Source organism: Aspergillus aculeatinus (genome assembly GCF_003184765.1).
Source record: "Aspergillus aculeatinus CBS 121060 unplaced genomic scaffold BO66scaffold_47, whole genome shotgun sequence".
Taxonomy (NCBI): Eukaryota; Fungi; Ascomycota; class Eurotiomycetes; order Eurotiales; family Aspergillaceae; genus Aspergillus; species Aspergillus aculeatinus.
Window position 1 is genome coordinate 311,156 of NW_020291516.1, and position 27,574 is coordinate 338,729.

Genomic DNA, 27,574 nt, shown 5'->3' on the forward strand with positions numbered 1-27,574 from the left:
AACAGGAATCACAAGTCGATCTAGGCCTGCTGGGCGGCGCGCTCGGCCTCCAGGCGGGTGTAGTAGTTGTCACGGGCGCGGACGCGGGGAAGGTGGTAGCCTGGTTTCGGGTTGTTAGCTTTGACAGCTTGCGGATGGGCATGGCACTGCATTGGGGTGAGTTCAGAGGAAGCGAATGTACGTACCGTACCACCAGAGGTAGCCAAAGGTGGTGCCGAAGCCTGCATTCGAAAGATTGGTGGTCAGTTTTGGGTTTCTTAGGGGTTGTATAATTGGCTTGGGTTTGCGCGGATCAGGATGGACGGGGCCGGGAACTGGCGCGGTGGGATCACGGTAGTGGTGAGACCTTCACGCGCAGGTGGTGTGGGCATTTCAGGATGGGGTGTGTGGGCAATGGGCTGGATCATGAGGTTGCTGCGTGAAATTCGAACGTGCGATTGACTGGCTGACTCGCGGCAGGCAGGCAGGCAGGCAGGCAGGCGTAATGAGGACTCACCGAAGGCGGTGCTCAGGTCGAGGACCAGAGTGCGGCGGAGCATCTGTTCGTTTAAAAGCTGTTAGTTCTGGAGATCTTGCGGAAAGCGTGATGTAGAGGCTGTGCCATTGGCATGGCATGGCATGGCATGGCATCATGGCATGGGGGGTGGGATGATCGGGTTCTGATGGTTGGCTGGTTGGAATTGAGATTGGGAGCAAGGGAAACACATACGCCGGTGATAGGACGGATGGTGGCAGCCATTGTGATCAATTGGATGCAATTGTACCCGGAGATCTGGAGGAGGTGGTGGTGGTGGTGGGGAAGTGGAGGAGAAGAAAGTAGCAGCGGTGATGTCGAAGTGAAAGTCGGAAGTTAGAGGTGAAGCTTTCCCGGGCCGGGGTGTAGTAAGCGACCGCTGTGAGTGGCCTGACGGTTGGGCTGATCTAGAGAAATTCTCAGTACTACCACATGATTAAGATACAAGTGAAAAGTACTACATGGTATGAATATTTGATGCTAGAATTCAAAGCTTTTTCTATCTGGCTGGCATACTGGCATTATGCACAATATGAACGCTCAATCACAGCTGGGTAAGGGTGGTCTAAGGTGAAGGTGATTGTTTCTGCCTCAGGTGTCACGTTCTGTGCAGATGCCGTACACGTGATCACCAGTTGCGGCGGGCGTGTTTCCCGCCCGGCTTCTCTGCTTCCTCAGCTCTCTCCATCATGACCATCCCAACGGCGCCATGGTCGAGTCAGAACCAACCATCAAGCGCTCCGCCTCTTCCTCCTCGCCTGAAGATGGACTGAATCCTCCTGGCGCAAAGCGCATCAAGCGTCACTACCACCACCATCACCGCCTGCAGAGCCCCGTTAACCCAGCTCTACCTGAACCCGCCATCGTCGACGATGCTTGCGTCGACCAGCTCCTCAATCGGTCCATCAGTCAATATTTACGAACATGCGGGTTCGAAGTCGCAGACCCTGCCGCGCTGGACGCCTTTCGCAGGGTGACTGAAGAATGTATGTGTGCATTGCTCCTGATTTTGTCTGGATAAAGTGCAAAACCAGAATCCGCGACACGATGTTGACACAGAGGCCCGCATTTAGATATCTTAAGCGTCGCATCCTACGTGCGACAATCCATGCTATCGAGCCGACGCACTCAGCCCATTCCTCATGATTTTGACGACGCCCTACGCCGTCACTCTGTTCCGTACACCGACCTCCTCCCACACGTCCAACCTCATCCCAACCTTGACCCCATCCCGACCCCTCAGCCCACCCCCCCGCCAGAAGAAGACTCCTTCAAGACCCTCCCATCCTTTGGACCACAGCTCAGTGGCGAGGACGACCGCGTCCGAAGCTCCTACATCCCGAAACACTTCCCCGCCTTCCCCAGCAAACACACCTACCGCCATACGGCAGTCTTCACAGAACGCGAGCAGGACGCTCGGAAGATTCGCGAACGCGCTACTGAGGATGGCCGGCACGGAGAGGAGGCTCTGCGCAAGCTGGCGCGGGCGGCCTTCAAGGACAACCAGTTTGGGTCCTCGGCGCGCGAAAAGAAACCCTGGGGCCGGCGCGCAGAGACGATGGATAGTATGTTTGAGAAGACTGTGAAGGGGCTGGCGAAACGGATGCAGCGGACCGCCACGGTGCCGGGTGCCGCGGCGCCCATGGAAATTGATTCAGGAGCTGGGCTGGATACGGAGGTCAAGCCGGTTCGGTCCAGGCTCGCGTTAAGCATTGAGCTGCCACCTATCATCAATTGCGAGCGGGAGTTTTGGCGGCGAGTGCCGTCATCGGGGGCGCGGAGAGCAGCAGAGGATAAGCAATCTGGCGTGAAGAAGGAGGCCCATGATAGAGCTTCCCGGGTGGACAGCTGGGTGAGCACTTGATGGGGAGGCGATGGGCGTGGTTGTATATGATGGGTGGGTGTGCAATGGCAGCATGCACGGGCGTCATGGGGCGTTTCACCTTGTTTTCCTTCTCTTTTTTTTTAAACCCTTGCATGATCACAGTGAAGATACCCATGGAGTAGAGTTTTAGAATCAAATTCAAGATGTCTGGCTAATCAGTGACCACCAACATAATCTTTCACCCAAGCAACGCCATAAATCCCACACTCCAACACCGTATATAATGCTAGCAAATGCAACCCAATGTTCATCTTTCGTGTCATGCCTTCACGGCCTGCTCTGCAGCGGCGCCCCGTTTCCGCTCTTCTTCCTCCTTCTGAATTCTTATCGGTTCCCATGCGGTCGTCTCCACGGTCAATCCTCCGGCGCATCTTATGTGGTAAAGTAGCGTCAGAAACCTCAGCAGAGATGGTGAAAGAAGCAGCACTGGCCGTTTAGGGCGTCTTTCTGCAATCAAGAAAAGGAAGAGAGAGACAGAAAAGCAAGAATCTTACCTTCGAAACAGGCGGACAACCGGTTGACAAACAATGACACCAGGCTTGGGGATCCCGCCCTGAGGAGGATTACACGAGTATTGTACCATCTCCAGCAGCTGGCATTTCTCCAGCTCGACGGGGCCGCCCTTGCGACGCTTCTCTTGGAAGTTCTTGGTCGAGATGTTGACGTGCTCGGGGAGGGTTTCGGCGTGAAAGACGGGGACGAGGGGTGCCATTGTCTTTGAGGTGGGTGTGGTAGGGGAACCTTGATCGAATTGGTGCGATGATGTCAGAATCCGCGGAGCTGGATGGGTGTGATATTGAATTTGCGCCTCGGTTGATTCAGCGGTTGATTCGCATGGATAATAGTAGAGTATTCGGAAGCAAAATGCGGAGGAGGCGGAGAGGAGAGTTGGGAAAGTGGAAAGGTGAGGGCAGCGGAAGGCTTTCCGGCGGACGGAGCTGGTGGATTGCTGATTGCTGTCACTCCAGGCTGATTTCACCACCTTCCCAGGTCGGAACGGACAATAGCCAGATGCTATGCTACACGATTTCGGGAACTCCTTGAGTAACTGCAGGTGCTTGGGCGTCAAATATGGCGGCTAGCTTTGGAGAAAGATTACTGACGGAAGTGCATGAGGAGAGGCTGAACGAGGTCGGTATTGCATCATATACATATCTTGATGCGTGGTGATGCCCAACGTCAAGCTTCGCGCTCCATCTCCACAAACTGACTGGTCGCTATAGCTCTTGCATAGTCTCAGAGAACTATACCAAGAACGTATCGGAAGGAATACCCTGAAGACTCGCTTTGGAGTCGACGAGCTCGACAAACTCGTGGGTATCTTTACTGCACCCGTTCCGTCGGGACAGTCTAGAGCAGACACTGCACAGGAAGAACTTCCGCTCGACCCAGAGCATGATCCTGACGATGAACTTGCACATGATCCACCTGGGAGAACTGCCAATACTCATTCTGCCGGTATCCCGGTGCCTGCCTATACGAGCCATGCAGAACCCGTCTTGGAGATATCTAGCACGTCTTCTGCAGCAGGAAAGACTAATTTGCTATACTATATCACTGCTCTCGCTGTTCTGCCGGCCGAGATTAACGGCTTTAAGATAGGAGGTCATGATTCGGCGGTGGTCTTCATGGACACCGATGGCCGCTTCGATACCGAGCGGCTGCGTTCCGTCCTTTGCGGCATTGTTAAGGTCAAATGCGGAGCACAGGATATGAGTCGACTTGACGAGGGAATGGAGAGGATGGCCGTGTCTTGCTTGAAACATGTCCATGTCTTCCAGCCCCAGTCTTCGTCGGCCCTTCTTGCCACACTCCAGCGGCTGGATACTTACCTCCTAGATCTCGCCCGCCATGCATCCAGCTCTCGAGCACTCCGGCTGCTGATCCTGGACAGTGCCAATGCTTTCTACTGGCAGGATAAGTTACAAGACGAGATGACTCGCGTCGAACAAATAGGGCGTCCGGCTGCAGAAATTGAGCACGATCGCCGCCAGAAACAGAGCTTCTACCTGTTCGACATGTACACGGACTTGGTGAGGGAGTTGCAGCGACTGCAGCGCGTTTTTAGCTGTGCAGTTGTCTTTACCACTACTGCTGCCCCACATACAACACCAAGCCGTCGTTCACATGGATACCAACCTTCTGGCCCATATGACCTTTATAACCCTTCTGATGCACCTGCCTTCCGGAGGCCGTCGTTCCGATCGGCTCTTCCAGCACCGTGGGGGACTTTCCCTGTATTACGAGTGGTTGTCCAGCGTGATCCGGTTCGGCCGTTTCCTGCTGCGATGGGCTTGCAGGAGGCTGAAGAGAATGCGGCCAAGCGGCAGGAGATACTCATGCGTGGCCGATTCTCTGGATGGGTGAATATGTGGGGACGTGAAGACTGGCCGCGGAGATGGCTCGAGGGTGTTGAGGCACTAGATGGAGGAATGTTTTTCTTTCGGATGGGTAGAGATGGAGTGCAATTCGGGTAAATTCTCTAAGTGGGTATTCACGCAATGTACAGATGACGCTGCTCTCATACATGCACAGCACTCAGCTATACAGCTTGGCGATTACATCAACAGTCGTGTTGCCTCCGCTGAAGACAATGCCCACATCCCAACCGTTGGGAGCTTCTTTCTCCACGAGACGTCGGAAGTCCTCATTATACAGACAAACCGCCAACCCCACGACGGCACTCGGTTCAACAACAGCCTTCATACGTTCCAAAACCAACCTCATCGCGGCCTTGATCTGCTCCTCTGTCACAGCAAAAGCACCAGCCACCTTGTTCTTATCTGCAATCACCTCCCAGTTCAAGAGGCCAACAGGAGTGCGCAGTCCGTCCGCAATCGTCAAGGTCGACACTGCTGGAACGCGTTCCCCGGCCACAAGACCGCGCCGGCAGTCATCTGCACCCTCGAAGCTAGGCTCGGCACCAAACACCTTGGTCGTCTTATCAGAGAAGAAGGTTGCAACACCAGCATTGAGACCACCGCCACCGACCGGTGTGATCACAGCATCGAGCACCGGAAGTTCCTGGTGGACGCTCAGATGCGGCTTCTCTGTAACAAGCTTTTTGTACTGCTTCTCCATCTCCAGGGCCGTTGTTCCCTGCCCGCAGATAATGTTGAAATCATCGTACGGTGGTACCAGGATTGCCCCCGTCCTTGCTTGCACTTCTTCGACGACAGCCTCCCGCTCCACACTCGTCGATCCACTGAAGATAATCTCTGCGCCATGGGAGCGCGTTCCCGCGATTTTCGACGGTGTGCTGATGCTGGGCATAATGATGTAGGCGGGGACATCGAGGGTGGAGGCGGCGAGAGCAAGGGCTTGGGCATGGTTCCCTGTAGAGTGCAAGCTGGTATTAGCATGATGCGTGTGGCTTGAGTTCTGAGGAGTTAGTCAGTGATGCTTGACATACCTGAGCTATGCGTGATCACCCCGCGCTTTTGTACTTCCTCTTGACCCCGCTCTTCGATAAGCCGCAGCAAGGCGTGGAACGCGCCTCGGGCCTTGAAGGCGCCAATCCGCTGAAAGTTCTCACATTTGAAGAAGAATCGAATTCTGGGGTTGGCGGGCGATTGTCCCTCGAAAGGGGTCCCGTTCAAAGCTTCCGGGGATTGTGGAGTTGAAGCGATGTTGTTGAGGGTTTGGTTGGTGAGGAGAGGCGTGCGGTGCACGTACGGCTGGATAAGGGAATAGGCATCCTGCACAGCGGACGGAGTGAGGGATTGAGCTAAGACTTTGGGATCGGACATGATGATTTTCAGTGGAATTTGGTTTGAAGAACGACTCTAGTCAATCTGCCCTGTCAGCTTTTGGTAAGATAAGAGGGTTGAGGTGCCGGGTGGAATGAGCGAGTCTCCGGAGATAATGGCGCAATTAAGCGTAGACACCTGATATCCGCGGTGAATTCAGATCCCCGCCACTCCGGCACCGGAGGGACCGTACGTAGAACATGCACGGAGTCCTGAGCTGCAGGACAAACAGTATGAGTCATACATCTCGATAGGAAGCTCCAGCTGCGGTCGGTGTTATCTATTCGTAGCAAGATGGTACAGGACAGTATAGAAAGGTGCAGAAGTGTGTTAACTTGGGACGGTTCGACAGATCCGATCGGGGATAGTGCGGAACTCCGGCGTGAATGACAGAAACACGTGATTACTTAATGCCCAAAGGGGAAATTTGGAGGGGCATTCAATTTCCCCTCGGCCTGGCTGGATTCCCGCCAACGCATTGTCCAGCTCCTTTTCCCCCCCTCTCTTTTCACACCCAAACTGCATAGACACTGCTAGAATGGCCGAGAACGCGCCCGCGGCTGAGAACAAGCCTGCTCATGAGCAGGACATTAACCCCTGGTCCGTGGAGGGTGGACGCGACGAGAACGGCGAGGTCGTCGCTATCGACTACGAGGCCATCTGTCGGTATGTGCGATTGCACTTCTCATCTCGGGCTAATGTTGACGGATCCTGGATCTGTACAGGAAATGGAACACCTCGATCATCGACGAAAAGCTTCTCGAGCGTTTCGAGAAGGTCACCGGACACAAGCCGCACCGCTGGCTCCGCCGCGGCTTGTTCTTCAGCCACCGTGACTTCGACCGGATCCTGACCCTTTACGAACGGGGTGAGCCTTTCTTCCTCTACACCGGCCGTGGGCCCAGCAGTGGCAGTCTGCACCTCGGTCACACCATTCCCCTCCAGTTCACCAAGTGGCTGCAGGATGTATTCGACGTCCCGCTCGTCTTCATGCTTACGGACGACGAGAAGGCGTTGTTCAAGGACAACATCTCCTTCGAGGATGCTCTGGGTTTCGCCATGGAGAACGCCAAGGATATCATTGCGCTTGGGTTTGACCTGAAGAAGACCTTTATCTACAGCGACCTGAAGTACATCAGCAACCACATTTTGATGAACGCCTGGGAGTTCTCCAGTCTGGTCACTTTCAACCAAGTCCGTGGCGCGTTCGGGTTCAACGAGAGGTATGTTCTGCTGTATCTATGCTGACGACTCATCTCTTTTCTGACACCTGTCCTATTTGGTTGGTAGCACCAACGTCGGCCGCATCTTCTTCCCCGCCGTGCAGTGTGTCGCCGCCTTCGCGACCTCCTACCCCGAGATCTGGAAGGACGAGCCCCTCCAGGAACGCACGCAAGAGATCGCCAACATCCAATGTCTGATCCCCATGGGTATCGACCAGGACCCGTACTTCCGTCTGCTCCGGGAAAACGCCCACCGCATGAAGTTCCCGTCCCCGAAGCCGGCGCTCATCCACTCCAAGTTCCTCACGGCCCTGCAAGGTGCCGGCGGCAAGATGTCTGCGTCGGAACCCAACTCGGCGATCTTCATGACCGATACTGCTAAGCAGATCAAAGTACGTACCTCAATTTCCCCAAGCACTCAAATTCCCTGCCCCCTCACTAATTCATTCTTCTTGTGCGTAACAGACCAAGATCAACAAGTACGCCTTCAGTGGCGGCCAGGTCAGCATCGAGGACCACCGCCGCTTGGGCGGCAATCCGGACGTCGACGTCTCATACATCTACCTGACTTACTTCGAGGAGGACGATGCCAAGCTGGCCGAGGTGTACGACAGCTACAAGAAGGGGGATCTGCTGACGGGCGAGCTGAAGAAAATGACCATCGAGGTGCTGCAGGAGTACGTCGCGCAGTTCCAGGAGAAGCGCAAGGAGGTCTCGGATGAGGTGCTGGCCGCGTACATGAAGCCCCGCAAGCTCGAGTGGAAGGGAAACCCCAACCCCGTGCCCGCGCCCCCGGAGGAGACGCTGGCTGAGCGGCCAAAGAATGAGAAGAAGGAGAAAAAAGAGAAAAAGGAAAAGGCGTGACTAGGTCGTTCACGTTCGGTGGATAAGGGTAGAGAGGATTTTCGAGGGGATGGTTTAGACATATACCATTTTTGTTTGAGGTGTTTCTCGTCCGTTTTCTTGTCGGAAGTAGTAGGTACGAGGTTAGGTCGTGGTAAGCATATCCTGCTTTGTCGGTAATGGAAGGTAAGCTACATATAGACCGCGACAAAGATGGATGGATACAGGCGATCGAAGTTCCGTGGTTAGTTGGTGCTTTAACAGCGTTTGCAGTCCTTCTGTCCCTTGGGTCACTTACGACGTGGATTTGGGGATCGTCTCCCTAGATATCAAGTTTACAGTCAGGCTCAGAAAGTAACGTGCTGAAAACAACTCCTATAGGCACAAAGTTCATCGAAGAGAACGAGCGTTTTGTCCTCTTTCCTTCTCCCTAATTTGGTGGGTGACATTGTTGCAGGTTTCCCGATATCGGGGCACACGGTGGTGTTGCTTCATGGTCGGTAGCTGAAGATCGGGCTCCCGGAGTCGTGGTCCGTACTCCGACTGGTCCATCTAGACTTAGAGTACGGTACTGCTGCAGCCGAGCCCAGAACGCACAGTCGGTTTTTAAGTGGAGGGGGGGGAAGGAAAGAAAGCCTCGACCTCGACCTCGACCTTTCCCCGGATTTTGCCGGGTCGATGAGTCATACACCTTTTTCTCTGTCAATGCTTCGAGTGTGTCTTCGGATCTAACTAGTGGCTAGGGATTGAACATGAGATGCGGTAGAAAGTAAGAATTCATGGTAATGATATTTCCGATTATACACCAATAGGTAGGATAGGTTTGAACAAAAAGAAAAAAGGAAATCCTAAACAGTTCACATCATAGTACAGTCGTAAAACTTTTCCCCCCAGGGGTTTCTATCCCGATCTCAAAGAATTCAAGAAAAGATGAAGTGGCTGGTTTACTTCTGGTTCTCGGGGCGGAGGGAGCTGTAGACATTTCAAGTTAGCATTGATATCGATGGACAATGATAGATTTCCGGGAGGAACATACCGAACAGCCTTTCCGGCGCGCCAGATCTCGAGATCACGGATGTCCTGCATCTCCTTCTCGTACTTCTCGCGGTAGTCCTTCTGGGAGTTGTAGTCCAGGGAGCGCTGGGTCTCGGTACCGTCGCGGACGGCGTCGTACAGCTCGTTGAAGAGGGGCTTGAGGTTGTCCTTGAAGCGGGCGGACCAGTCGATGGCACCACGGCGGGCGGTGGTGGAGCAGGCGGCGTACATCCAGTCCATGCCGTTGGCACCGATCAGGGGGTAGAGGGACTGAGTGGCCTCCTCGACGGTCTCGTTGAAAGCCTCGGAGGGGCTGTGGCCACGCTCACGGAGGACCTCGTACTGGGCGAGGAACATACCGTGGATACCGCCCATCAGGCAGCCACGCTCACCGTACAGGTCGGAGTAGACCTCCTTCTCGAAGGTGGTCTCGTACAGGTATCCGGAGCCAACGGCGACACCCAGGGCGATGGCCTTCTCCTTGGCCTTGCCGGTGACGTCCTGGAAGACGGCGACGGAGGAGTTGATGCCGCGGCCCTCACGGAAGAGGGAGCGGACGGTGCGGCCAGAGCCCTTGGGGGCGACGAGGATGACGTCGACGTCCTCGGGGACCTCGACCTTGGTCTTCTCCTTGAAGACGGGGGAGAAACCGTGGGAGAAGTAGAGGGTCTTGCCCTTGGTGATCAGGGGCTTCAACTGGGGCCAGGTCTCGGACTGGGCGGCGTCGGAGAGCAGGTTCATGACGATGGTACCCTTCTTGACGGCGGTCTCGACGTCGAACAGGTTCTTGCCGGGAACCCAGCCGTCCTGGATGGCCTCCTTCCACGAGGCACCGTCCTTGCGGACACCGACGATGACGTTGAGGCCCTGGTCACGCAGGTTCAGACCCTGGCCGTGACCCTGGGAGCCGTAGCCGATGAGGGCAAGGGTGTCGTTCTTGAAGTACTCCTGGAGCTTCTCGCGGGGCCAGTCCTCACGCTCGTAGACGGTCTCCTGGCTGTCGGCAAAGGTCATGGTCTTGACGCCGCGGGCGGGGGTGATCGGGGCGGCGGTCACGCGGGGAACGGCGGCGGTGGCAGCCTTGAGGGCGGGCCGGGGGAGGGCGGCGGAGAGCACGGAGCGAGGGGCACCAACGCGGGCCAGGCGGAGGGCACGGGGAAGTCCACGAGAGGCCATTGTGTGTATGTGTGTGGATGAGGAATGAATTGAAAGAAGGAAGGAGAAAAGAGGCGAAGGGAGGATGGAGGAGGAGGAGGAGGATGAAGGGAAGAGAGGAGAGTGGAACAGAATTGATGAGATGGAGAAGAGGAAGAAGAGTAGAAAGGAGGACAGCTGGAACTCTCGTCCGGTTTATAAACTCGTTGCTGGGGACGAGATCGGCCGGCGGCGATTCACGTGATCCGGAGTTGGACAGTTGCTCCCCGGCCGATGTCGGATTGCACGGCTGCTGATTGGTTTCTCGGTGGAGGATCAACCGTGGGTTGCCGCAAGCGGCCTGGGCTGGATGTGGTTAGTCTCGGCTCCCGCTTCGGGGTCCGTCACATGAGTCACTCCGGGGTCCAGCCCCGATGCCTCTCCGATTATCATTTTGTAGATCTAAGCATGACTCTTTCGGTTCGATCTGGGGAACCCCGAGGGTCAAGGCTCACTGGATTGGTGGTGTTATGGAAGGTTAATCTATATTCGTGACCAACTCAAACTGTCGCTCCCTGGTACCCGCCCCCCCTCCTCCTCTCCCAACACTCAAGGAGCAGTGGGCGACAGAGGTCAAGAATAGCAATCGAGGTGCTCTGAGTCACAGGTTGTATGCTCAGATGCTAGGGGTCGACCCTCAAGTGGAGAGCTCTATTCTGAGGAGCTGGGACATTCTAACTCACTCACTCTCGTGACTAAGAGATTGAGAACAGCCAGCAACCGTACCGTGGAAAGTAGACACTTATCATTCGAATTGTAACTTACAGTACACTAAGAGCTGGCACAATATGAGATAAATGATTCCAGTATACGGAGTAGAGCCCCCACCCCCCTTATTATGCTTGCTGTACTTGAAAGTCCCTGACGGGGTTTGTATAGCTACCTGTGATATAAATAACCTCGAATCAAGTATGTCGACATGGAGGGTTTGGGAGAAGCTGAATTGACCTCGAAGGTTGATCTTCAGTTTCCACAGAAAAGAGTGATGTATAATTAGACGCAGAGCCTCGATTCCAGCATGATTCTGTTTCAAGGCCGTTTCATGAGCTAGGTTCAGGCACACCGGCCTAAGATGCAGCAAGCTTCTAGACCATACTCGCCATAGTCTGTCTGCAAGCAAAGCTTCTAGACCGCCGTGGAAGTCCTCTCAATCTTAGGGCTGATCAGAGCAGCCAGTGTGCATGTGACCAAGTCTCGTGATGATAGTCTAATAACGGCCTTCGGATCAGATAAGCCTGGACAGTATCACCGACAGTAAATGTTTTCTTTCGCCCCATGAGAAAAGGTTGAAGAGGACGGCCACCTCCCGAAATGGCCCAGTTCACCACGAGCGCAGTGAAATTGGCAAGAGCTTTGTATAACGTGTAGCCCCCCGTGATACTCGACAGGGCCCCGTCAATCCTCTCGATGTTATATTTCTGGCGTCCTCTTCCTTTCGCATGCTCCTCACATCCCCATCACGAGAATCATATAAGATCGTCGCGACGAATTGATTCTTACTGTTTCAAACAGAATGGAGAGCTCTGAGCTTGAAAAGTGGTTGTTTTCTCAGTTTATGGCTGTTTTGCTGTAGCCCATGGTATGACGAGGGATTACGTTGGATTTTCCAGGACAGTGTTGACAGGAGCATGGCCCTTAATTTAACAGCTCGCGACCGCGAAGGGGCTGATGAGTTTCAATCCTTCCTAGAGACCATAAAGCCATACCCAAAGATACAGGCAAGCCACTCGCAACCCGTATCAAGGGTCGGAGTCGGATCCCGAAACATGGCGATGACCGTGCAGAGTCTCTCGGAACAATACCCGAACGTGGGGAAATCTAGTCTATCAAGCATGTAAACCCTCCTCTGACCACGACTAGAATGGATGTGCTCCTAGGCGTGTCTATTTCTTGGATCTTTCACCCATTGTCTTCATATAGCACGCGAGTAGGACCCCAATCCAAGATGAGTGACCAAATTGCCACATTAGAGGTGCCCAGATCCCAAGAATGGAGGCAGACCGCCAAGGACGTGACTGCTGGGGCAGCTGGTGGAGTTGCACAGGTCCTCATCGGTAAGACTCTTTGCCCAATGCTCCGAAGCAACGCTGACGCGTCCAGGACAACCGTTCGGTAAGCCACCGCTACCCTGAACAAGACAGACATTCTCACAGGCCAGACCTTGTCAAGGTTCGTCTGCAGACTCAAGAAGGCGGGGATGCGTGGTCTGCTACTCGCCATATCTGGGCCAAGGAAGGTGCCCTCGCATTCTACAAGGTTCGTTGCTGCTCAAGGGGGGATGGAAGTTTCATGCTGAGACAGTGCCGCAAATCAGGGCACGCTTATGCCCTTGCTGGGGGTTGGCGCTTGCGTGCGTATCTTTTTCTTTTTTTTTTCCACCGGCTCTGTCTCAAGACCTCACAAGGGTTATAGGTCAGCATTTCGTTCGGAGCTTTGCATACCTTCCGCCAAGCGATCGAATCACGCAATCTCCAAACCCGCCCCTCGCATGATCGAACCCTCTCCCTTCCTCAGTTTTACATTGCTGGTGCTGGTGCAGGGCTGGTGACTAGTATCGTCTCGGGCCCAGTGGAGCATATCCGCATCAGACTTCAGACGCAACCGCACGGCACGGGAAGAATCTACATGGGGCCGTTTGACTGTGCACGAAAATTGATGAGGGCGGGCGGGCTGGCAGGATTGTATCGGGGGCAACTGATGACGGTTGTTCGTGAGATGCACGGGTACGGAGTGTGGTTTGCGACGTATGAGGGGCAGGTTCGGTGGGCGATGCATCGGCAGCGCAAACGACGCGAGGAGTTACCGGGCTGGCAGATTGCGGTGTATGGGGGTTTGGCGGGGGAGGCGCTCTGGTTGTTGAGCCATCCGATCGATGTGATTAAGAGCAGAATGCAGAGTGATGGGTTGGGATCTGAGAGGAAATATCGTGGGGTGGAACATGTGGTGCGGGATACGTGGGCTGTGAGTGGATTGCGGGGGTTGTTCTATGGGATCGGGCCGGCGTTGTTGAGGGCAATGCCGGCGTCTGCTGGGACGTTTGTGGTGTGAGTATCTCTGGTGTGAGCTGGATAATGCTGCTGCTAATCATCGAGTTCGGAGTAGGGCTGAGATTGTGCGAAACATGCTGAATTAGACTCGGTTCTAGGGGATTGTGATGCGATAAGAACTGTCAGTCTTTCAGGGAGGCAATTGGCGGCAAGAGGTACTGCAGAAATCAACGAAACTCGTTTGTTGATAATAGTCTTCCGATCAGAGAATGTTGGGTTTCTCCGATGGTCTTTTGATAGAGGAGTTGTGAAGAGGATTCCTAGGTAAATAGTGAATGGGTTATTATTCATGAGCAAGTATGGAGCAGGCAGAGCCGAAGCTCTGCGACGGTGGAGGTCAGGGTACAGGAACAATAATTAATCCGGGGCCGTTTGGTGGCCATCCGGGGTAAAACAACAAGAACAACTACGTAAACTTCCATACTCTCTCGTACTCCTGACCCGAACAACTTATCACTCCAAGGTAATGCGTTCTATTCATGCATGCGAATGAACAGAGATGACCGAGAATCAATCGCGGAATGGATCGAGCGCGCCGCCTCAGAGCTGCACTCCGCTCCTCCGACTGGCTTAGCAGAAGAAGACCGGGCGGGGAACCTCCCACGATGCGGGGAGCCTTCGAGACTGGGGACCTCATAAGGAGAAGATTAGGAGAATTGCCGCCCTGTCAATGAAGTTTACCATGGAGGAACGAAGCGAAGGGTCTTGGATCACGGACGTTGTCCGACCTCTTTCGATTCTGCCGATCGACAACTTGCCTCTGGAATCTTGGAGCGCGTGTGTCACCAATGCAGCTCAACTTTCCGTTGTTCTATCTACTGATAAGACCCAGTCAATCAGAGTCCGTCGATCCTCGATATCTGCCACGCCACCGTGAAGGATGTATTGAATCGCAATAATCAACCTCGTTGTCGGATTCCCGAGAGAGCTTTGCATTGACGAGCATACGCGTTCAGGGGTTGACATTCATGAAAAAGCGCTCAGTCACATCGATCACCCACACACCGGAAAGAGCCTACTCGGGCTAGGCATGGAGGTCAAATCACCCGAGGGAAGTCGAGTCGAAGCCGAGATACAAGCAGGGGTATGAATGGCGGGCTTGGTGTCCTGGAGCTCCGCCAGTCGAAGCGGGACATCTGCACGGATGAGCAATAACCTCAAGGTACCTCCAGTGACAATTGGCTGTGTCGTTATGGGAGAGAGATGGGACCTTTATATTGCACATGGGCTTACAGATCCCTCGTCCCAGTTAGCCGAAGTGGTACGTTGCCATTTTAGACTCCGCCTTCATGATATGCACCAGGACTGATGACAAAAGCGCGTCTGGGGCCCGTTCTATCGCATGCAACCGGCAATTAGGAGGATACGACTGCCTTGGCCACTCAGCCGAGGGGAGTCATGCCTAACATCCGAGGTTCATGTATCGACCAGCTGTTACACACAATCACAGGGACAAGTTGGCGGCTATGTCACTCGGTTGACACTTGAAGATTCAATCGATGACCATGTTTACCATGAAAAAGCCCAATGCTGGTTACCGAACGTTGAACTGGTGGAACGGCCGAAAGCAGAACAAGCTCGTCTAAGTAGGACTGGCATGCAATGAATAAAGCGCCCTGCATCAAGCCAACGTTACCCGTGTTCTCTCGGTATTCATCCATGACCCCCTCAAATCAAGCATTTCGCTTCCGCAGGCGCTCTGCGATTGCTCTGGCTACATACTCGACATTCCCTGGATTTAACCCAGCGATCGACACGCGCGAATTATCCGCCATGTAAATATGATCCTCCTCTGATTTTGTTAGCGTCTAGACAATGAGAACTGGCTTGAGTAGAAATCACCCACCCCGCAACTCCTTTACGACGCCCTCCTCTAGTCCGAGAAATCCAAACATCCCGGTCTGGCGCACCAAATGCGCCCAGTCGCCGGGGGCCCCTGTAACTGTCAGCACAACCGTCATCAACCCTGCATCCTGTCGTCGTCATCCGACCTCAGCAGCCTGGTATAGGTCAGACTCACCATATTTGACCAGGCCCTCGACCAGCTGGCCCCTCATCTCCCGAATCCGCCCACTCATGGTCTGCAAGTCCTCCTTCCACATCTTCCCCAGCTCCTCATTCCCCAGAATCATGGCCGCAATCTTCGCCCCATAAGCGGGTGGATTCGATACTTCCCGTCGCTGCAACACTTCCAAAACCGACTCCGTATTCCTGGCTGCTGTTTTGGTATGTGCGGTGAGGAAAAAGCACCCCGTCCGCTCGCCTATCGTTCGATTAGCATGCCGTAACCCGCCGTTTCCCTCCGCGAGTCGTAGTCCCAATCCGGCCTTCAACTCCGCAACACCACTCCACCATACAGCCCGCGAAAATGAAGGGAAATCATACCATAGAGCCCCATATTCTTCGCAAAGGACATACACACCCCAACCTCGAGCCCGAACTCCTCGCCCGCAAACAACCGAATCGCCGCGGCGTCCTCGTCAAGATCCCCCGAGTTGAACCCCAGGTATGCAGCATCGAAGAGGGGGAAGAGGTTCCGTTCTTTGGCGATCTGCGCGACCTGCCGCCATTCCGCGGGCGTCGGATCACACCCCGAGGGGTTGTGCGCGCACGCATGCAGGATCACGACGCTGTTGCGCTCCGCCGCCGCCAAGGCGGCGAGATAGGGTTCCAACGCCAGGGAGCGGGTGGTCGCGGCGTAATAGGGCAGCGAAACGACTTCAAACCCTAGGGAGGTGAAGATTTGGTGGTGGTTCGACCAGGTGGGGCTTGGGATGTAGACTTTCGGCAGAGCAGGGGTGGCCAGCCCCTGCCGGGGCTGGATGTCGTGGAGGTGTCGAAGAAGCAGCCCGGCCAGATGCAATGCCCCCGTTCCCGAGAGCGACTGACAGGCGGCTATCTGGGAAGCGAGACTGGCGTGCAGGGCTGGTCCGAGGGCGAGCTGTGGGGCCAGCGTGCGGAAGACCGGATGACCCAGGATCGGGAGGTATTCATGGTTCAGGCCGGTGGCCGTCAGGCGGTTACGTGCGGCAGCCACAGCGGGGAGCACCCATGGTTGGCCGTGGCTGTCGCGGTATGTGCCTTGGCCGAGATTGACTTTCTGGGGGCTGGGGTCGTCCAGGTATTGGGCGGTCAGTTCGAAGATTCGGTCAGGGGGGATGTAAGGGGACGAGGAGAAGCGGGAGGGGGGCGTGCAGGTGGTCATGATTGGGGGAATCTGATGGTGGAAGGATGGCGAGATGGTCTATTTAGCGCTTGAGGTCTGGTTTTGGGGGGATTTTATCTGTGCTTTTGCTGGTGGTGAGCGGGTTCATGACCCGAGATGGGCGGATGCTCTTCCGAAGTATGCATGGCGGCGAGAGCCTTGGGAAGGAAGATCGAGGCGCTGACCATTCGATAGAAAACCCAGACGGGCATGTGGCGCCTGAACCCGCTCTGGCTCAGAGTAGAGATTCTGTCGAGATGCTGACGGGTTGGTATTCGAGGAAGAGGATGTCGCCGAAGGTCCTGTGGTGGACTGTTTCTGTCATTTAGCACGGGTCTCTTGTAACACCATGACAGGCGCCTTGACGGCCTGTCATGTGACCAGTCATGGGTGCTTAAGGCACCCATGGCACTATATACTACGGAGTATGTACATAGTCCAGAGTGAAGGCCCTATGGGCCTTCCTCTTCTCTTTTTTCCCAAGAATGGAATTCTTACCTGGTTAATTCATTCCTATTCGTAGCCCCACAACCAGTAGGGCACTTATATCTGAGCTAGTAAAGGCTTGTTCTACGTAAGTGTACTACGTAGGTAGTTAGCTGAGAGCTTGGTGAAGGCGCCTCTACCGCATCGCCATGAATCCGCAGTCCCACTTTACATGCATTGAATTTCGTAACTGCTTGCTTCCTATTATCCTCAAATCCCAAGTTTCGTGTCTTGTTCTTGACATCTGGCGTCGCTTCAGACTAGGCTGCCGGGCCTGGGCCAGGCCATTGACCCTAGATCCAGCAGCCTATCTTGCATTCACTGCTAATTGAAACATACTGTACGGAGTACTGCAATGTTGGAACCCGTAGAGAACTTGCTCTATTGGATTGATTCACGGTGGGGTGCCGAGTGAATGATGGTGCCTGGAGAGGGGCCCGCGCAGTGGGGCCATAGAAGCGAGGAAATTGGATAACTCGGTTCGATAGTCTACCCCGGCTTCTGATTTCAAATTGAGAGAAAACAAACATCAAACCAGATCCAGCCATAGCCATAGTCTGAACAAACCGACGAATGATCTGTAATGGTCGGATGGTCAAACCTCAACCAAGACTCAGGAGTGCAAAAGCATACCCACATTTATACCATAATCAGGTTAGCCTAAGGCCGGAATATGGGGCCGGTCATATAACCTCGATGTTAGTGCAGTGATTATGACTTGAGAAAGTTGGGAGGGGCGGGGCTCGCATGGACATGTAAAATCTAAGACAGTTGAATTGTCAAGTCTAAAATAAGTGTGCGTAGCTCTAGAAACAATTTCGGGTCAACCATGAGAAATGAAGCCTCATTGCTCACATCCGTTAGCCTTTGGAACGCGAATTGGGACTCGACACGGTCTCTGGTGTCATCAGTTTGATTTGACGATATTTTCAACACACTGCACGGTAAGAAGCTCCGAGTCGATCATGGTGTTTGCAGCCTGGTGCTACCCACAAATATGGAGACCATCCACGTCAATCGAGGGCCAGAACCAGTCGAAATCGCCAGAGGAATCCAGGAAGGGCAGGGGGGTGGGCGCAGAGTGCGATCCCGACACATCTCGCGGCAAGGTAAGGGAGGAGACCAGGGGCGAGGACATGTGCTTAGGGTTTTCAGGGACAAGGTTCGCTGCGCTGGTTTTGCGTAGCTTGCGCTTCTGGCATCGCTCACTGTAGACGCACCCAAGTCCAACCTGTTGGCAACGTTGACATGGACCCCGGGCCAATCCACTCTGATTCCCTGTACACTTGATCTTCTGTGCATGGCATCGATCAAAAGATCGTTGAAATGCACGGCGAGGCAAGGTTTCGTCAGTGTGAGAGTTCTGGACTGTCGATAGAACGACAGAGCGGGTGGAAATGCCTTGTTCTGCAGCCATCGCGATTGTACTGTCCTAGGTTGTGAGGATCGTAGGTGTAATGAAGTGCAATGCTCGCTATTGAAGAATCTCCAGGCTCGGAATGGCGGATTCCTGGTTGGTTATGAAACCATGACGATCTGATTAGAGTCTTTCCGAAGCCTCATCGGAGGAGAGTTCCAGTCAGAGAACAGATTGGGCCTCGGTTCATGCCTAGTAGGTCCTAGGCACCCTCAATGAGCACCTTATCTAGGCATGAGTATGGGGGGTCTTAGTGAGCTGATTCCGTGCTCAGGTAGAAACTTGTAAGATGGTAGATAGACGATGGCACTCGGACCTAATCCGTCGCTTTTGCTACCCGTACTATGTAAGACAGGGGAAGATAAGATGACCACCAGCGTTAATACTGAATAAGTTAGTAGTTTTGGGTAGGTTATGTATACGCACTAAATCCCCATCTAGGCTACTAGGTAGTTTAGTAACGTTACTATCTACACTCAACACTAATACAGTACGTATGTCAGTACGTATGCAAGTATGTATGTATATGTTGTACTGTATAAGTTATGTGGACATACTCCGGAGTATGGTTTTGAAGATGGGAGGAGATCCGCCGGATCATGGCGTGGGCCGCCCTCGTTGGTGTTTCCTCCTAGTGCTTATTCTTTCGGCCGCGACGCAAAGGGGCAAGTTAGTTAATACTGTAGTTAGTTAGTTAAACAAGTGACAACCTGACTAATAACAGGCTAACTTCTCCGTAGCCTTGTCGTAGGTCCTTCTCCCCGACCGGCCTGACCTGCTTCGTCCCTTTCCTATGCTCCTTATGCTCCTTCGTCTCTTTTAGCAACCCCGAATTGCTTCCAAGTTGATTTGCTCCCACAACCCATTCTCCGGTTATCCCATAGCCTTTCGTTTCCTTTCTTTTCTGCTTTTCTATCTCCTTTCTTTCTTTCTTTATCCTTTTTTTTTCCTATTCCGCCGACGAAACCATTGTCCTTGAACTGTACAGCTGAATTATCTCTCTTCTGTTTCTCATCGAGGACATGGATTATTGCTAGCCCTGTGCTTGCTTTATTCTTTCATAGCCCCAATCATTCACTCAACAGTTCTCCCCCTTCCCACAATCGAGGATAACATCACAATGGAATCTGTGATGATGAGGCCGAATCCTGGCTGGGTGCAGCATCGAATCACCCCAGGGTTACGTGCACTTGTGGGACAGGCGTGTCGATACCCCATTCATACTCTGCTTGTCACTGCTCTGGCAGCGGCCATGACCTATCTTCATGTTTTGGAAGGAAGCTATCGGGCTGCTAATGTAGGTCTGGGGTCCGAGATCGAGGCAGCTCCCTTAAACATTCAGTCTTTCCTCTGGGGCAGCCGCACTCTTCGCCTCGGAGCGACCAGCTCCTGGAGATGGCAGGTCGATGACCTGCCTGAGGCGTCTGAGTTTCACCAAGTATGATACACTTCTTCCCACCCCATCAATCTGATAAATAATTCTGGGTGCTGATCAAACGGTGCTTGTCCTGCGATCTATCAGGCGAACTCTCACTGGGCCCTTGTCACCCTTAATATACCAGATGCTTCTGTCGCGGATAGTATCTCCCTTCTGTCAGATTCGCTCGCCCAGTCTCTCGGTGCGGATCCAATTCCGCCTACTTCTAACTTCTTCACTTCCTCTGATGATGCCTCGTTGGCGTTTCGAGTTCCATACTTCCAACTAAGCGGCTTTCTGGAGGCAGTCGAATCCATAGCCTCGGAAAACGAGAATCATACCTGGATAATCAGGTCTCCTCGTGGAGAAGGAAGTCACATGTCACTGAGACGCTGGCTCGGAAGCTCGTGGCTCTCGTTCCTTCACCGTGCCAAACATGCAGAGACCGTTGACTTGGTGATTATTGGGCTCGGTTACCTAGCCATGAATCTGACCGTGGTCTCTCTCTTTCGGGCGATGCGTCATCTCGGCTCGAGGTTCTGGTTAGCAGCCTCGGTTCTACTCTCTGGCACATTCGCCTTTATACTTGGACTTGGCATCACGACTGCCTGCCGCGTGCCTGTCGACATGCTCCTGCTTTGGGAAGGTATCCCGTTCCTGGTGTTGACGATTGGCTTCGAAAAGCCGATCCAATTTACTCGTACCGTTCTCGGCTCGTCTAAAAACCTCCAGCGCAGCGGGTTACAGCAGTCTGCTTCCATTGGCAACAATGAGGATGATACCCACCAGAGCCAATCGATTTCCAAGACAATTCAGCTCGCGGTTGATCGAGAAGGATGGTATATTTTGCGGTCGTATCTACTGGAAATCGGCGCGTTGGGGATCGGAGCGGCACTCCGGCCGCAGGAAAGTCTCGGCCACTTCTGCTTCCTAGCTGTGTGGATCCTGCTTGTTGATGCTATTCTGCTATTCACCTTCTACGCCACGATTCTCTGCGTGAAATTAGAGGTGACGCGGATCCGGGGCCCCGGTGCGCTTCATCAAGCTGACGCGCAGCATGGCCCTCGAATTTTTGGGTACAAGGTCAAGCCTGCAAGCGTGGCCCGTTGGAAACTGTTGATGGTGGGTGGCTTCGTGCTCTTCAACGTGCTTCAATTGTCATCTTTCTTCTATCGCTTTATGGGAGGATTTATGGCAAAAACCGCTCTGACCCCTACTCCTGTCAGTCCCTTCAGAGTAGCGGCCAACGGTCTGAACGATATTTACCTGTCAGCTCGCCGCGAGGGAGTAGAGACGCGTGCGACAGTGCTAATGCCTGTTCGGTATGTCCTAGAGTCATCTAAGCATGATGTAACAGCCACTAGACGCCCCGTGTGCTGGCTGGACTGGAAAGCCCGCTCGGTCGACTCTGGCTTATAGGCGCTTTGGTTATCAGCCTCATCCTCAACAACCATCTGATCCAAGCCGCCCGCTGGCATGCTCTGCCCCGAACCAAAAAAGAGTCAGCTGTCATAGACAGCTCCTCTCCGTCGTTACCACGCGCCCCCTCTGCCACTGACATCAGCTCTCGCAGCCCCGAAGAGATCGAGGCCCTGTTCGAATCGAACCAAGCAACATCTCTGACCGATGACGAGCTGCTGGAGCTGTGTCTTCGGGGTAAGATTGCAGGATATAGCTTGGAGAAGACATTAGAGCGCATTACAGCGGGACCGTCCAGCGCAGTAACCAGACTGGAAGCATTTACGCGCGCCGTGCGGATCCGCCGTGCCGCTGTATCGAGGACGCCTTCCACGCAAGGTCTTAGCAGCGGCGTCGAAGAGTCGTTGCTCCCCTATCGCGACTACAACTACGAGCTCGTGCACGGCGCCTGCTGTGAGAACGTGATTGGATACCTCCCTTTGCCCCTCGGTCTCGCCGGCCCTATGGTGATCGATGGCCAAGCGTACTTTATCCCGATGGCCACAACTGAGGGAGTGCTCGTTGCCAGCGCCAGCCGGGGTTGCAAGGCTATCAACGCGGGAGGCGGCGCGGTGACTATGCTCAAGGGCGATGGGATGACACGGGGCCCCTGCCTGGGGTTCCCCTCTGCTTCACGCGCCGCTGAAGCTCAGCGCTGGGTCGAGTCGTCCGTCGGCCACGAGGTGCTCACAACCGCATTCAACGCAACCAGCCGGTTCGCCCGCCTTCAGACCCTGACTGTAGCGCAGGCAGGCACCTACCTTTATATTCGATTCCGCACCACCACCGGCGACGCGATGGGTATGAATATGATCTCTAAGGGGGTCGAGAAGGCTCTCGAGGCGATGGCTGTGCAGGGCGGATTCCTGGACATGCACACTATTACACTCTCAGGAAATTTCTGCGCTGACAAGAAGTCCGCCGCCATTAACTGGATTGGGGGCCGCGGCAAGTCCGTTATCGCCGAAGCCACGATTCCCGCCGACACCGTGCGGAAGGTTCTGAAGACGGAGGTTGATGCGTTAGTCGAACTCAACACTGCTAAGAACCTGGTCGGCAGTGCCATGGCCGGTAGTATTAGTGGGTTTAATGCCCATGCGTCCAATCTTGTTCAGGCGGTGTTTCTAGCCACCGGCCAGGATCCTGCCCAGAATGTTGAGAGTAGTAGTTGCATCACGACCATGAAGAAGTATGTTTCATCCATCCTTTTCCCGTCGTTATTTGACCGGCTGTCCATATATCTCTGTGCGTGCTAACGGTGGGTTGCTCTAGCATCAATGGGAACCTCCACATCGCCGTCTCGATGCCCTCAATGGAGGTCGGGACGATCGGCGGAGGCACCATCCTCGAGGCTCAAGGCTCCATGCTGGACCTGCTCGGGGTGCGCGGTGCGCATCCCACTGACCCTGGTGCCAATGCGCGCCGCCTAGCCCGGATTGTCGCCGCTGCAGTGCTGGCGGGCGAGTTAAGCACCTGCTCTGCTCTAGCGGCTGGCCACTTGGTTAATGCTCATATGCAGCACAATCGCAGTGCGGTGGCGTCAGCAAGGAAGTGAGGTCTCACCAACTGCCTACCCGCGTCCTCTAAAATGGGCCACTGCCTTGGGAAGGAGACGGCAAAGCTGCACGGTAGGCTGGGAGAGTTAGGTTTTACCTGGCACTATCAATGTACTTGTGAGACTACGAAAATAAGATGAATCAACCAGGTAAGAATTCCATTCTTGGGGGAAAAAGGGAAGAGGAAAGCCCTCAGGGCCTTCACTCTGGACTATGTACATATATAGGGCCATTGGTGCCTGAGGCACCCATGAACCTTTAGAGAGCAGATATTCTCGACTTGTGGGATTCAGCGTCGAATCTTACCGATATGCCGGTGGCAAATATTTGCGATGATTGCTGGGTTAAGAAGCTAGAATTAATGCAGCAGTCGCCGTATTCGGCTTACAGCGCCCCCTACGAGACCATGCTTAATTATTCGATTTCGGGTACTTGGATTCCGCATTACCTATTAATATTTGTGGATATGTGGCTGACCGTTATTTTAGTTGCAGTTTGCAACCTACAGGGCGTAGAAACACAGCCGACTTCGGGGGGAATTCAGATCCCTGTGGCAAATGTTTCTTGCTCTACAGGCAATTGGTACACAGTCCAGCCAGAAGACACATGTGATTCTATCGCCCTTGCCCAATCTATCTCTTCTTCAACTTTATATCAAATCAATCCCACCCTGTATAATTGCAGTGATCCGACATTAGGGCTAAGATTGTGCCTGCCCCTAGCATGTGAAAATGTCTACGAGATCGCCGCGGGGGATAATTGTTCTTCGATCACTGCTGCGACCGGAACTTCGTGGTTGAAACTTGTCTCTTACAACGGTATGGTCGACAGCGGATGCTCGAACATAGGCGATACCGCTCTTCTAGGTGGAGTCAGATGCGTTTCTGCTCCTGGAGGAACCTTCAATCTCACGGTTTCCGCCAACTCTAGCTCGACGTCAGGTGCCGACGGGCAAGGCGGATCGGGGTCAGGTTATGGGACCAACTTTGTTGCTTTACCCAGCGATATCACTCTTGCTGATGGCACAACCACTGACTGCGGAGATTATTATACGATTGTGTCCGGCGATACGTGTGTCTCACTCTTAGCAGAAGCCAACACACCATTTAACCTTTTCATGGCCGCTGACCCTTCAATCACGTCCGCGCTGGCCTGTGATGATGAACTGACTGTGGGCTTGACCTACTGTATTCACCCTATACGCGGTTTCAATGCGACGAACATCAGTGGTAATCTGACCGTCTCCACTAATGGGCTATGTGGAAACGGTACAACCTGTCTAGGGTCCTCTTTCGGGGACTGCTGCTCGCTATCGGGATATTGTGGCAGTACTTCTGACTACTGCGCCGCGGAACTCTGCGACTCTACATCTGGTAATTGTGTCTCGGGCAATCCGATCTCTCTAGACGGGCTCTGTGCCTCCCTTTCATCAACCAATGCAACATGTACCGGAAGCCAATTTGGATCTTGTTGCTCCACTGGTGGATATTGCGGTAACACCTCTGACTATTGTGGCTACGAGACGTGCCAGAGCGCGTTTGGAAGCTGCGTTGAGGCTCCTCCAGTCAGCTCAGATGGTTTGTGCGGTGCCCTATCATCTTCTAATGCCACCTGTACTGGTAGTACATTCGGCGACCGTTGTTCGATCAACGGATACTGCGGCAGCACCTCCGCCTACTGTGCCTATAACAGTTGTCTGTCTGCATTCGGGACCTGTGATGCTGGCCCCACAGTTAGCGCAGATGGCTTATGCGGAGCGCCTTCTTCCTCTAACGCTACCTGCGCGGGTAGCACCTCCGGTGACTGCTGTTCCATTAATGGGTACTGTGGAAGCACAGAGGAATACTGCGGTATTGGCTCTTGCGACTCGTCTTATGGCAATTGTGACACAGTGACGGTCAGCCTGGACTGATTGTGCGGCTTCATGTCATCTGTTAACGCCAGTTGTGCGGGCAGCCAGTTTGGTGACTGCTGCTCTACGAGCGGCTACTGCGGCAGCAGCGACGCATATTGCGGAATTGGTCAGTGTCAGTCTGCCTTTGGCAACTGCGTTCAGCTGCCCATAAGCACCGATGGCCTCTGCGGTTTCATGTCCTCCGACAACGCAACGTGCCTTGGGAGTCAATTTGGGGTTTGCTGCTCCGTGAACGGCTATTGCGGTAGCTCAGATGCGTATTGTGCAGCGGCAAACTGCTTAGCAGATTACGGTAGTTGTTCGGCTTGATTCATTCGGTCACAGAGAAGATCTAGGGAGTAATATTCGAGACGACTTGAGGATTTGAGGTATCGGGGCTTCGGGGCTTAGGGGCTTCAGGGGTCATGCGCGAATTTGACGGGGCAGATGGCGGTTGTCTGTGATCTGCAGTAAATAACACGTCACGTACTGTAACTTAACTCATGTATTCTTTCCGGGTCACATCCGAAACATGAACATATAAAATTGCTTTCTCCTCCTTTCCCCTCGTAGTTGTCCTCCATTTGATCTTTCCCATGAGTTATTTCTCTCTTTGCCTCCTAAACCGTCATGGCATGCTACCCACAAGTTCCGTACCCGGCAATGAGCGGGCTGAATGAACAAATGATAGGATGGGCTCGATCAGGCAATTTGCCTGCCATCGCCGTGCTTCTTGAATCTGCTGATTCTGCGGATCTGCCCACATACGGCGACACGCCCCTTCACATCGCAATCAACAACAACCATTTTGATATTGCCCGCTTCCTGATCTCACGCGGCTTTGATGTCAATCAGAAGGGCTGTGAGTCGTATGGCGCTGTTTGCTTACCTCCTTTGCACCTAGCCGGCATGGCAAACTCTCCAGAATTAATAGACCTTCTGCTCGACGCGGGAGCGGATCCCTCCCAGGACGACGTGTCGGCCGATGGATTTTGCTGCACGCAATTAGGACAGCTTGATGAGGGCGGAAGACCGCATACAGCCTTTATGACTGCGGCCTATTGGGGCTGCGAGGCCGCCGTGCAACGCTTTATTGACCGACTGCAGCCTGCGGGCCTTATCGCCGCAGGGGAGTGGCCGGATGCAGTGATTGCCGCCTCGCTTTTTCGTCACCCGAAGACCCTCGCCTGTCTTCTCCGTGAATATCCGGCTCCTGGAGTCCAGCAGGATGTCCTGGATCGAGCTCTCGCCGACGCAGCCCTGAATCAAGAATACGACCCCTACCACGGGATGGGGCCTCGTCTACCGGAGGTGTCGTGGCAGGATGGCATCCATGTCTTTCGCCTCTTACTGGATAATGGTGCTCGCCCTAATTCGTTTCCTCAAATGTTGATTTATCGGTCCGGCCACGGAAGTCCGCCCGAGCCGATCATCCTGCCAACAATTGACACATCTATGGGCATGGACATGATCCAGATGCTCCTTGACCACGGGGTAGAGCTTCCTGATTGCCCCGCCGGCAGGGCTGAGGAAGAAAAAGGAATGAGCCTCTTCGCTCGGGCAGTACGGAACGGCCATCCAGACATTGTTCGCTTCTTCTTCGATCGTGGGGGCGTGGATATCAACGAACAGATTCCGCCTACATGGAACTGGTCGGGCGGGACCCCGCTTCATATCGCTTCTGGGAATGGGAGTCTGGAGACGGTTCAATCTCTATTAAGCCATGGTGCCGATCCTCTAGCGACTGATTCAAACGGCTGGTTGCCGCTGCACCGGGCCTGTGAAGGTCGCCATTTCGAGGTAATCGAGCTGCTCTGGCCCCTAAGCGAACCGATTTCGAGCGACCTGGCGAATTATCGCACCACAGATGGAACGACTGCGTTCCACCTCGCTAACTGCTGGCAAGGTAGTGTCTATGAAGAGGAGGCTGAAGTCGAAGTAGTCAGTCTGCGTCTGTTGCACCTCTTCAAGCAAAAAGGTGCCGATTTAAGTAGCCTCGATCGGAGCGGACGGAGCCTCCTCCATCATACTCTGCCGCGTAACCAAGAAAGCCACCGATGGTTCTGTCGCCTTATAGAAGAGGGAGCACAGTTCCGGCCCAATGCGCATGGACAGACAGAACTTCACCTTGCAGTTTCCTTCATCCACCGTTACCGGGCTTGCGTCGACTTTCTGCTCGCCCATGGGGCTGGGAAGGATATCAACACACAAGATAACAAAGGCCGCACTCCCCTTTATGTGTATATTGAGACCCATTATCACAACCCCGCCAGTCAACTAGGAGGCCATATACGGGGAGAGCATATCGAAGTTTTGCTCCGGGCAGGGGCTGATCCGGACATTCGAGCGGCATCTGGCCAGTCGGCTAGGGAACTGGCCATATCAAAGGGGTTCGTCTATGATGTTGAGATTGGTTCTATAGCGTCAGACGCAGAAGGAACCAAATGAACAGTCATCCAAACACTTGATATCCTTTTATACCAGAGTATGTACCGTTCTCAAGGGATAAGAGAGCAACTGGTCGAAAGGTCACAACAATTAAATGGGCTAGCTACATAGTAATAAAGAAGTCAGAACTTTGAGATGTCTACTATCGGCAAATTAATCCTTTTGTGTTTGCTAGTACTACCACTCTCTGTACAATACTTGAA

General features: G+C 53.9%; 14 protein-coding genes across 14 annotated transcripts; 8 read left to right on the top strand and 6 right to left on the bottom strand.

The window, feature by feature from the left end:
- Positions 1-20: 20 nt before the first annotated feature.
- Positions 21-739, bottom strand: BO66DRAFT_441760 (cytochrome c oxidase subunit VIIa; the record flags this gene model as incomplete). Its single annotated transcript, XM_025651358.1, has 4 exons — positions 21-100; positions 186-221; positions 497-539; positions 710-739. 4 exons carry the CDS (start codon positions 737-739, stop codon positions 21-23), a joined length of 189 nt encoding a protein of 62 aa, XP_025500687.1.
- A 290-nt stretch (positions 740-1,029) lies between these two features.
- On the top strand, positions 1,030-2,556 carry BO66DRAFT_394379 (TBP-associated factor 8 family protein). The gene is made up of 2 exons (XM_025647977.1): positions 1,030-1,500; positions 1,588-2,556. The coding sequence occupies exons 1-2, from the start codon at positions 1,224-1,226 to the stop codon at positions 2,376-2,378; spliced, it is 1,068 nt and encodes a 355-aa protein (XP_025500688.1). The 5' UTR covers positions 1,030-1,223; the 3' UTR covers positions 2,379-2,556.
- BO66DRAFT_169136 (uncharacterized protein) lies at positions 2,467-2,853 on the bottom strand. Its single transcript, XM_025642286.1, has one exon. It carries the CDS (start codon positions 2,768-2,770, stop codon positions 2,555-2,557), a length of 216 nt encoding a protein of 71 aa, XP_025500689.1. The 5' UTR covers positions 2,771-2,853; the 3' UTR covers positions 2,467-2,554.
- Positions 2,696-3,282, bottom strand: BO66DRAFT_394380 (uncharacterized protein). Its single transcript, XM_025647978.1, has one exon. It carries the CDS (start codon positions 3,109-3,111, stop codon positions 2,890-2,892), a length of 222 nt encoding a protein of 73 aa, XP_025500690.1. The 5' UTR covers positions 3,112-3,282; the 3' UTR covers positions 2,696-2,889.
- A 188-nt stretch (positions 3,283-3,470) lies between these two features.
- Positions 3,471-4,876, top strand: BO66DRAFT_380756 (putative Rad51 family DNA repair protein; the record flags this gene model as incomplete). Its single annotated transcript, XM_025645920.1, has 2 exons — positions 3,471-3,530; positions 3,623-4,876. 2 exons carry the CDS (start codon positions 3,471-3,473, stop codon positions 4,874-4,876), a joined length of 1,314 nt encoding a protein of 437 aa, XP_025500691.1.
- Positions 4,877-4,906: 30 nt separating this feature from the next.
- Positions 4,907-6,445, bottom strand: BO66DRAFT_168855 (threonine/serine dehydratase). Its single transcript, XM_025642285.1, has 3 exons — positions 6,342-6,445; positions 5,812-6,184; positions 4,907-5,734 (listed from the first exon to the last, which is right to left on the bottom strand). Exons 1-3 carry the CDS (start codon positions 6,348-6,350, stop codon positions 4,938-4,940), a joined length of 1,179 nt encoding a protein of 392 aa, XP_025500692.1. The 5' UTR covers positions 6,351-6,445; the 3' UTR covers positions 4,907-4,937.
- Positions 6,446-6,533: 88 nt separating this feature from the next.
- BO66DRAFT_394383 (tryptophan--tRNA ligase WRS1) lies at positions 6,534-8,608 on the top strand. Its single transcript, XM_025647979.1, has 4 exons — positions 6,534-6,814; positions 6,874-7,371; positions 7,439-7,763; positions 7,837-8,608. Exons 1-4 carry the CDS (start codon positions 6,687-6,689, stop codon positions 8,233-8,235), a joined length of 1,350 nt encoding a protein of 449 aa, XP_025500693.1. The 5' UTR covers positions 6,534-6,686; the 3' UTR covers positions 8,236-8,608.
- Positions 8,609-8,767: 159 nt separating this feature from the next.
- BO66DRAFT_394385 (Ketol-acid reductoisomerase) lies at positions 8,768-10,495 on the bottom strand. The gene is made up of 2 exons (XM_025647980.1): positions 9,251-10,495; positions 8,768-9,186 (listed from the first exon to the last, which is right to left on the bottom strand). Exons 1-2 carry the CDS (start codon positions 10,423-10,425, stop codon positions 9,159-9,161), a joined length of 1,203 nt encoding a protein of 400 aa, XP_025500694.1. The 5' UTR covers positions 10,426-10,495; the 3' UTR covers positions 8,768-9,158.
- Positions 10,496-12,388: 1,893 nt separating this feature from the next.
- BO66DRAFT_441767 (mitochondrial carrier protein) lies at positions 12,389-13,576 on the top strand (the record flags this gene model as incomplete). The annotated part of the gene is made up of 6 exons (XM_025651359.1): positions 12,389-12,497; positions 12,544-12,555; positions 12,602-12,699; positions 12,758-12,793; positions 12,856-13,487; positions 13,546-13,576. The coding sequence occupies 6 exons, from the start codon at positions 12,389-12,391 to the stop codon at positions 13,574-13,576; spliced, it is 918 nt and encodes a 305-aa protein (XP_025500695.1).
- An 805-nt stretch (positions 13,577-14,381) lies between these two features.
- BO66DRAFT_169201 (uncharacterized protein) lies at positions 14,382-15,201 on the top strand. Its single transcript, XM_025642287.1, has 2 exons — positions 14,382-14,751; positions 14,809-15,201. Exons 1-2 carry the CDS (start codon positions 14,581-14,583, stop codon positions 15,094-15,096), a joined length of 459 nt encoding a protein of 152 aa, XP_025500696.1. The 5' UTR covers positions 14,382-14,580; the 3' UTR covers positions 15,097-15,201.
- Positions 15,130-16,695, bottom strand: BO66DRAFT_458952 (aromatic-amino-acid aminotransferase; the record flags this gene model as incomplete). The annotated part of the gene is made up of 4 exons (XM_025652229.1): positions 15,130-15,282; positions 15,337-15,426; positions 15,511-15,753; positions 15,876-16,695. 4 exons carry the CDS (start codon positions 16,693-16,695, stop codon positions 15,164-15,166), a joined length of 1,272 nt encoding a protein of 423 aa, XP_025500697.1. The 3' UTR covers positions 15,130-15,163.
- A 3,038-nt stretch (positions 16,696-19,733) lies between these two features.
- On the top strand, positions 19,734-23,184 carry BO66DRAFT_458962 (hmg-CoA reductase; the record flags this gene model as incomplete). Its single annotated transcript, XM_025652230.1, has 4 exons — positions 19,734-20,036; positions 20,121-21,388; positions 21,451-22,662; positions 22,746-23,184. The coding sequence occupies 4 exons, from the start codon at positions 19,734-19,736 to the stop codon at positions 23,026-23,028; spliced, it is 3,066 nt and encodes a 1,021-aa protein (XP_025500698.1). The 3' UTR covers positions 23,029-23,184.
- Positions 23,185-23,339: 155 nt separating this feature from the next.
- Positions 23,340-24,941, top strand: BO66DRAFT_404439 (uncharacterized protein; the record flags this gene model as incomplete). Its single annotated transcript, XM_025648929.1, has 2 exons — positions 23,340-23,457; positions 23,518-24,941. The coding sequence occupies 2 exons, from the start codon at positions 23,340-23,342 to the stop codon at positions 24,939-24,941; spliced, it is 1,542 nt and encodes a 513-aa protein (XP_025500699.1).
- Positions 24,942-25,517: 576 nt separating this feature from the next.
- Positions 25,518-27,511, top strand: BO66DRAFT_473990 (ankyrin repeat domain-containing protein). The gene has a single exon (XM_025653101.1). It carries the CDS (start codon positions 25,554-25,556, stop codon positions 27,369-27,371), a length of 1,818 nt encoding a protein of 605 aa, XP_025500700.1. The 5' UTR covers positions 25,518-25,553; the 3' UTR covers positions 27,372-27,511.
- Positions 27,512-27,574: the final 63 nt, after the last annotated feature.

Coding starts and splice junctions, on each gene's coding strand:
- BO66DRAFT_394379 (XM_025647977.1), top strand. CDS start 1,224: ATGGTCGAGTCAGAACCAACCATCAAGCGCTCCGCCTCTTCCTCCTCG. Junction 1,501..1,587: donor TCGCAGGGTGACTGAAGAAT/GTATGTGTGCAT, acceptor GCCCGCATTTAG/ATATCTTAAGCGTCGCATCC.
- BO66DRAFT_394385 (XM_025647980.1), bottom strand. CDS start 10,425: ATGGCCTCTCGTGGACTTCCCCGTGCCCTCCGCCTGGCCCGCGTTGGT. Junction 9,187..9,250: donor CGCGCCGGAAAGGCTGTTCG/GTATGTTCCTCC, acceptor AAATGTCTACAG/CTCCCTCCGCCCCGAGAACC.
- BO66DRAFT_473990 (XM_025653101.1), top strand. CDS start 25,554: ATGGCATGCTACCCACAAGTTCCGTACCCGGCAATGAGCGGGCTGAAT.
- BO66DRAFT_169201 (XM_025642287.1), top strand. CDS start 14,581: ATGGCGGGCTTGGTGTCCTGGAGCTCCGCCAGTCGAAGCGGGACATCT. Junction 14,752..14,808: donor CGTCCCAGTTAGCCGAAGTG/GTACGTTGCCAT, acceptor TGATGACAAAAG/CGCGTCTGGGGCCCGTTCTA.
- BO66DRAFT_394383 (XM_025647979.1), top strand. CDS start 6,687: ATGGCCGAGAACGCGCCCGCGGCTGAGAACAAGCCTGCTCATGAGCAG. Junction 7,372..7,438: donor GCGTTCGGGTTCAACGAGAG/GTATGTTCTGCT, acceptor TTTGGTTGGTAG/CACCAACGTCGGCCGCATCT. Junction 7,764..7,836: donor ATACTGCTAAGCAGATCAAA/GTACGTACCTCA, acceptor TGTGCGTAACAG/ACCAAGATCAACAAGTACGC.
- BO66DRAFT_168855 (XM_025642285.1), bottom strand. Junction 5,735..5,811: donor GGTGATCACGCATAGCTCAG/GTATGTCAAGCA, acceptor TGCACTCTACAG/GGAACCATGCCCAAGCCCTT.
- BO66DRAFT_169136 (XM_025642286.1), bottom strand. CDS start 2,770: ATGCGCCGGAGGATTGACCGTGGAGACGACCGCATGGGAACCGATAAG.
- BO66DRAFT_394380 (XM_025647978.1), bottom strand. CDS start 3,111: ATGGCACCCCTCGTCCCCGTCTTTCACGCCGAAACCCTCCCCGAGCAC.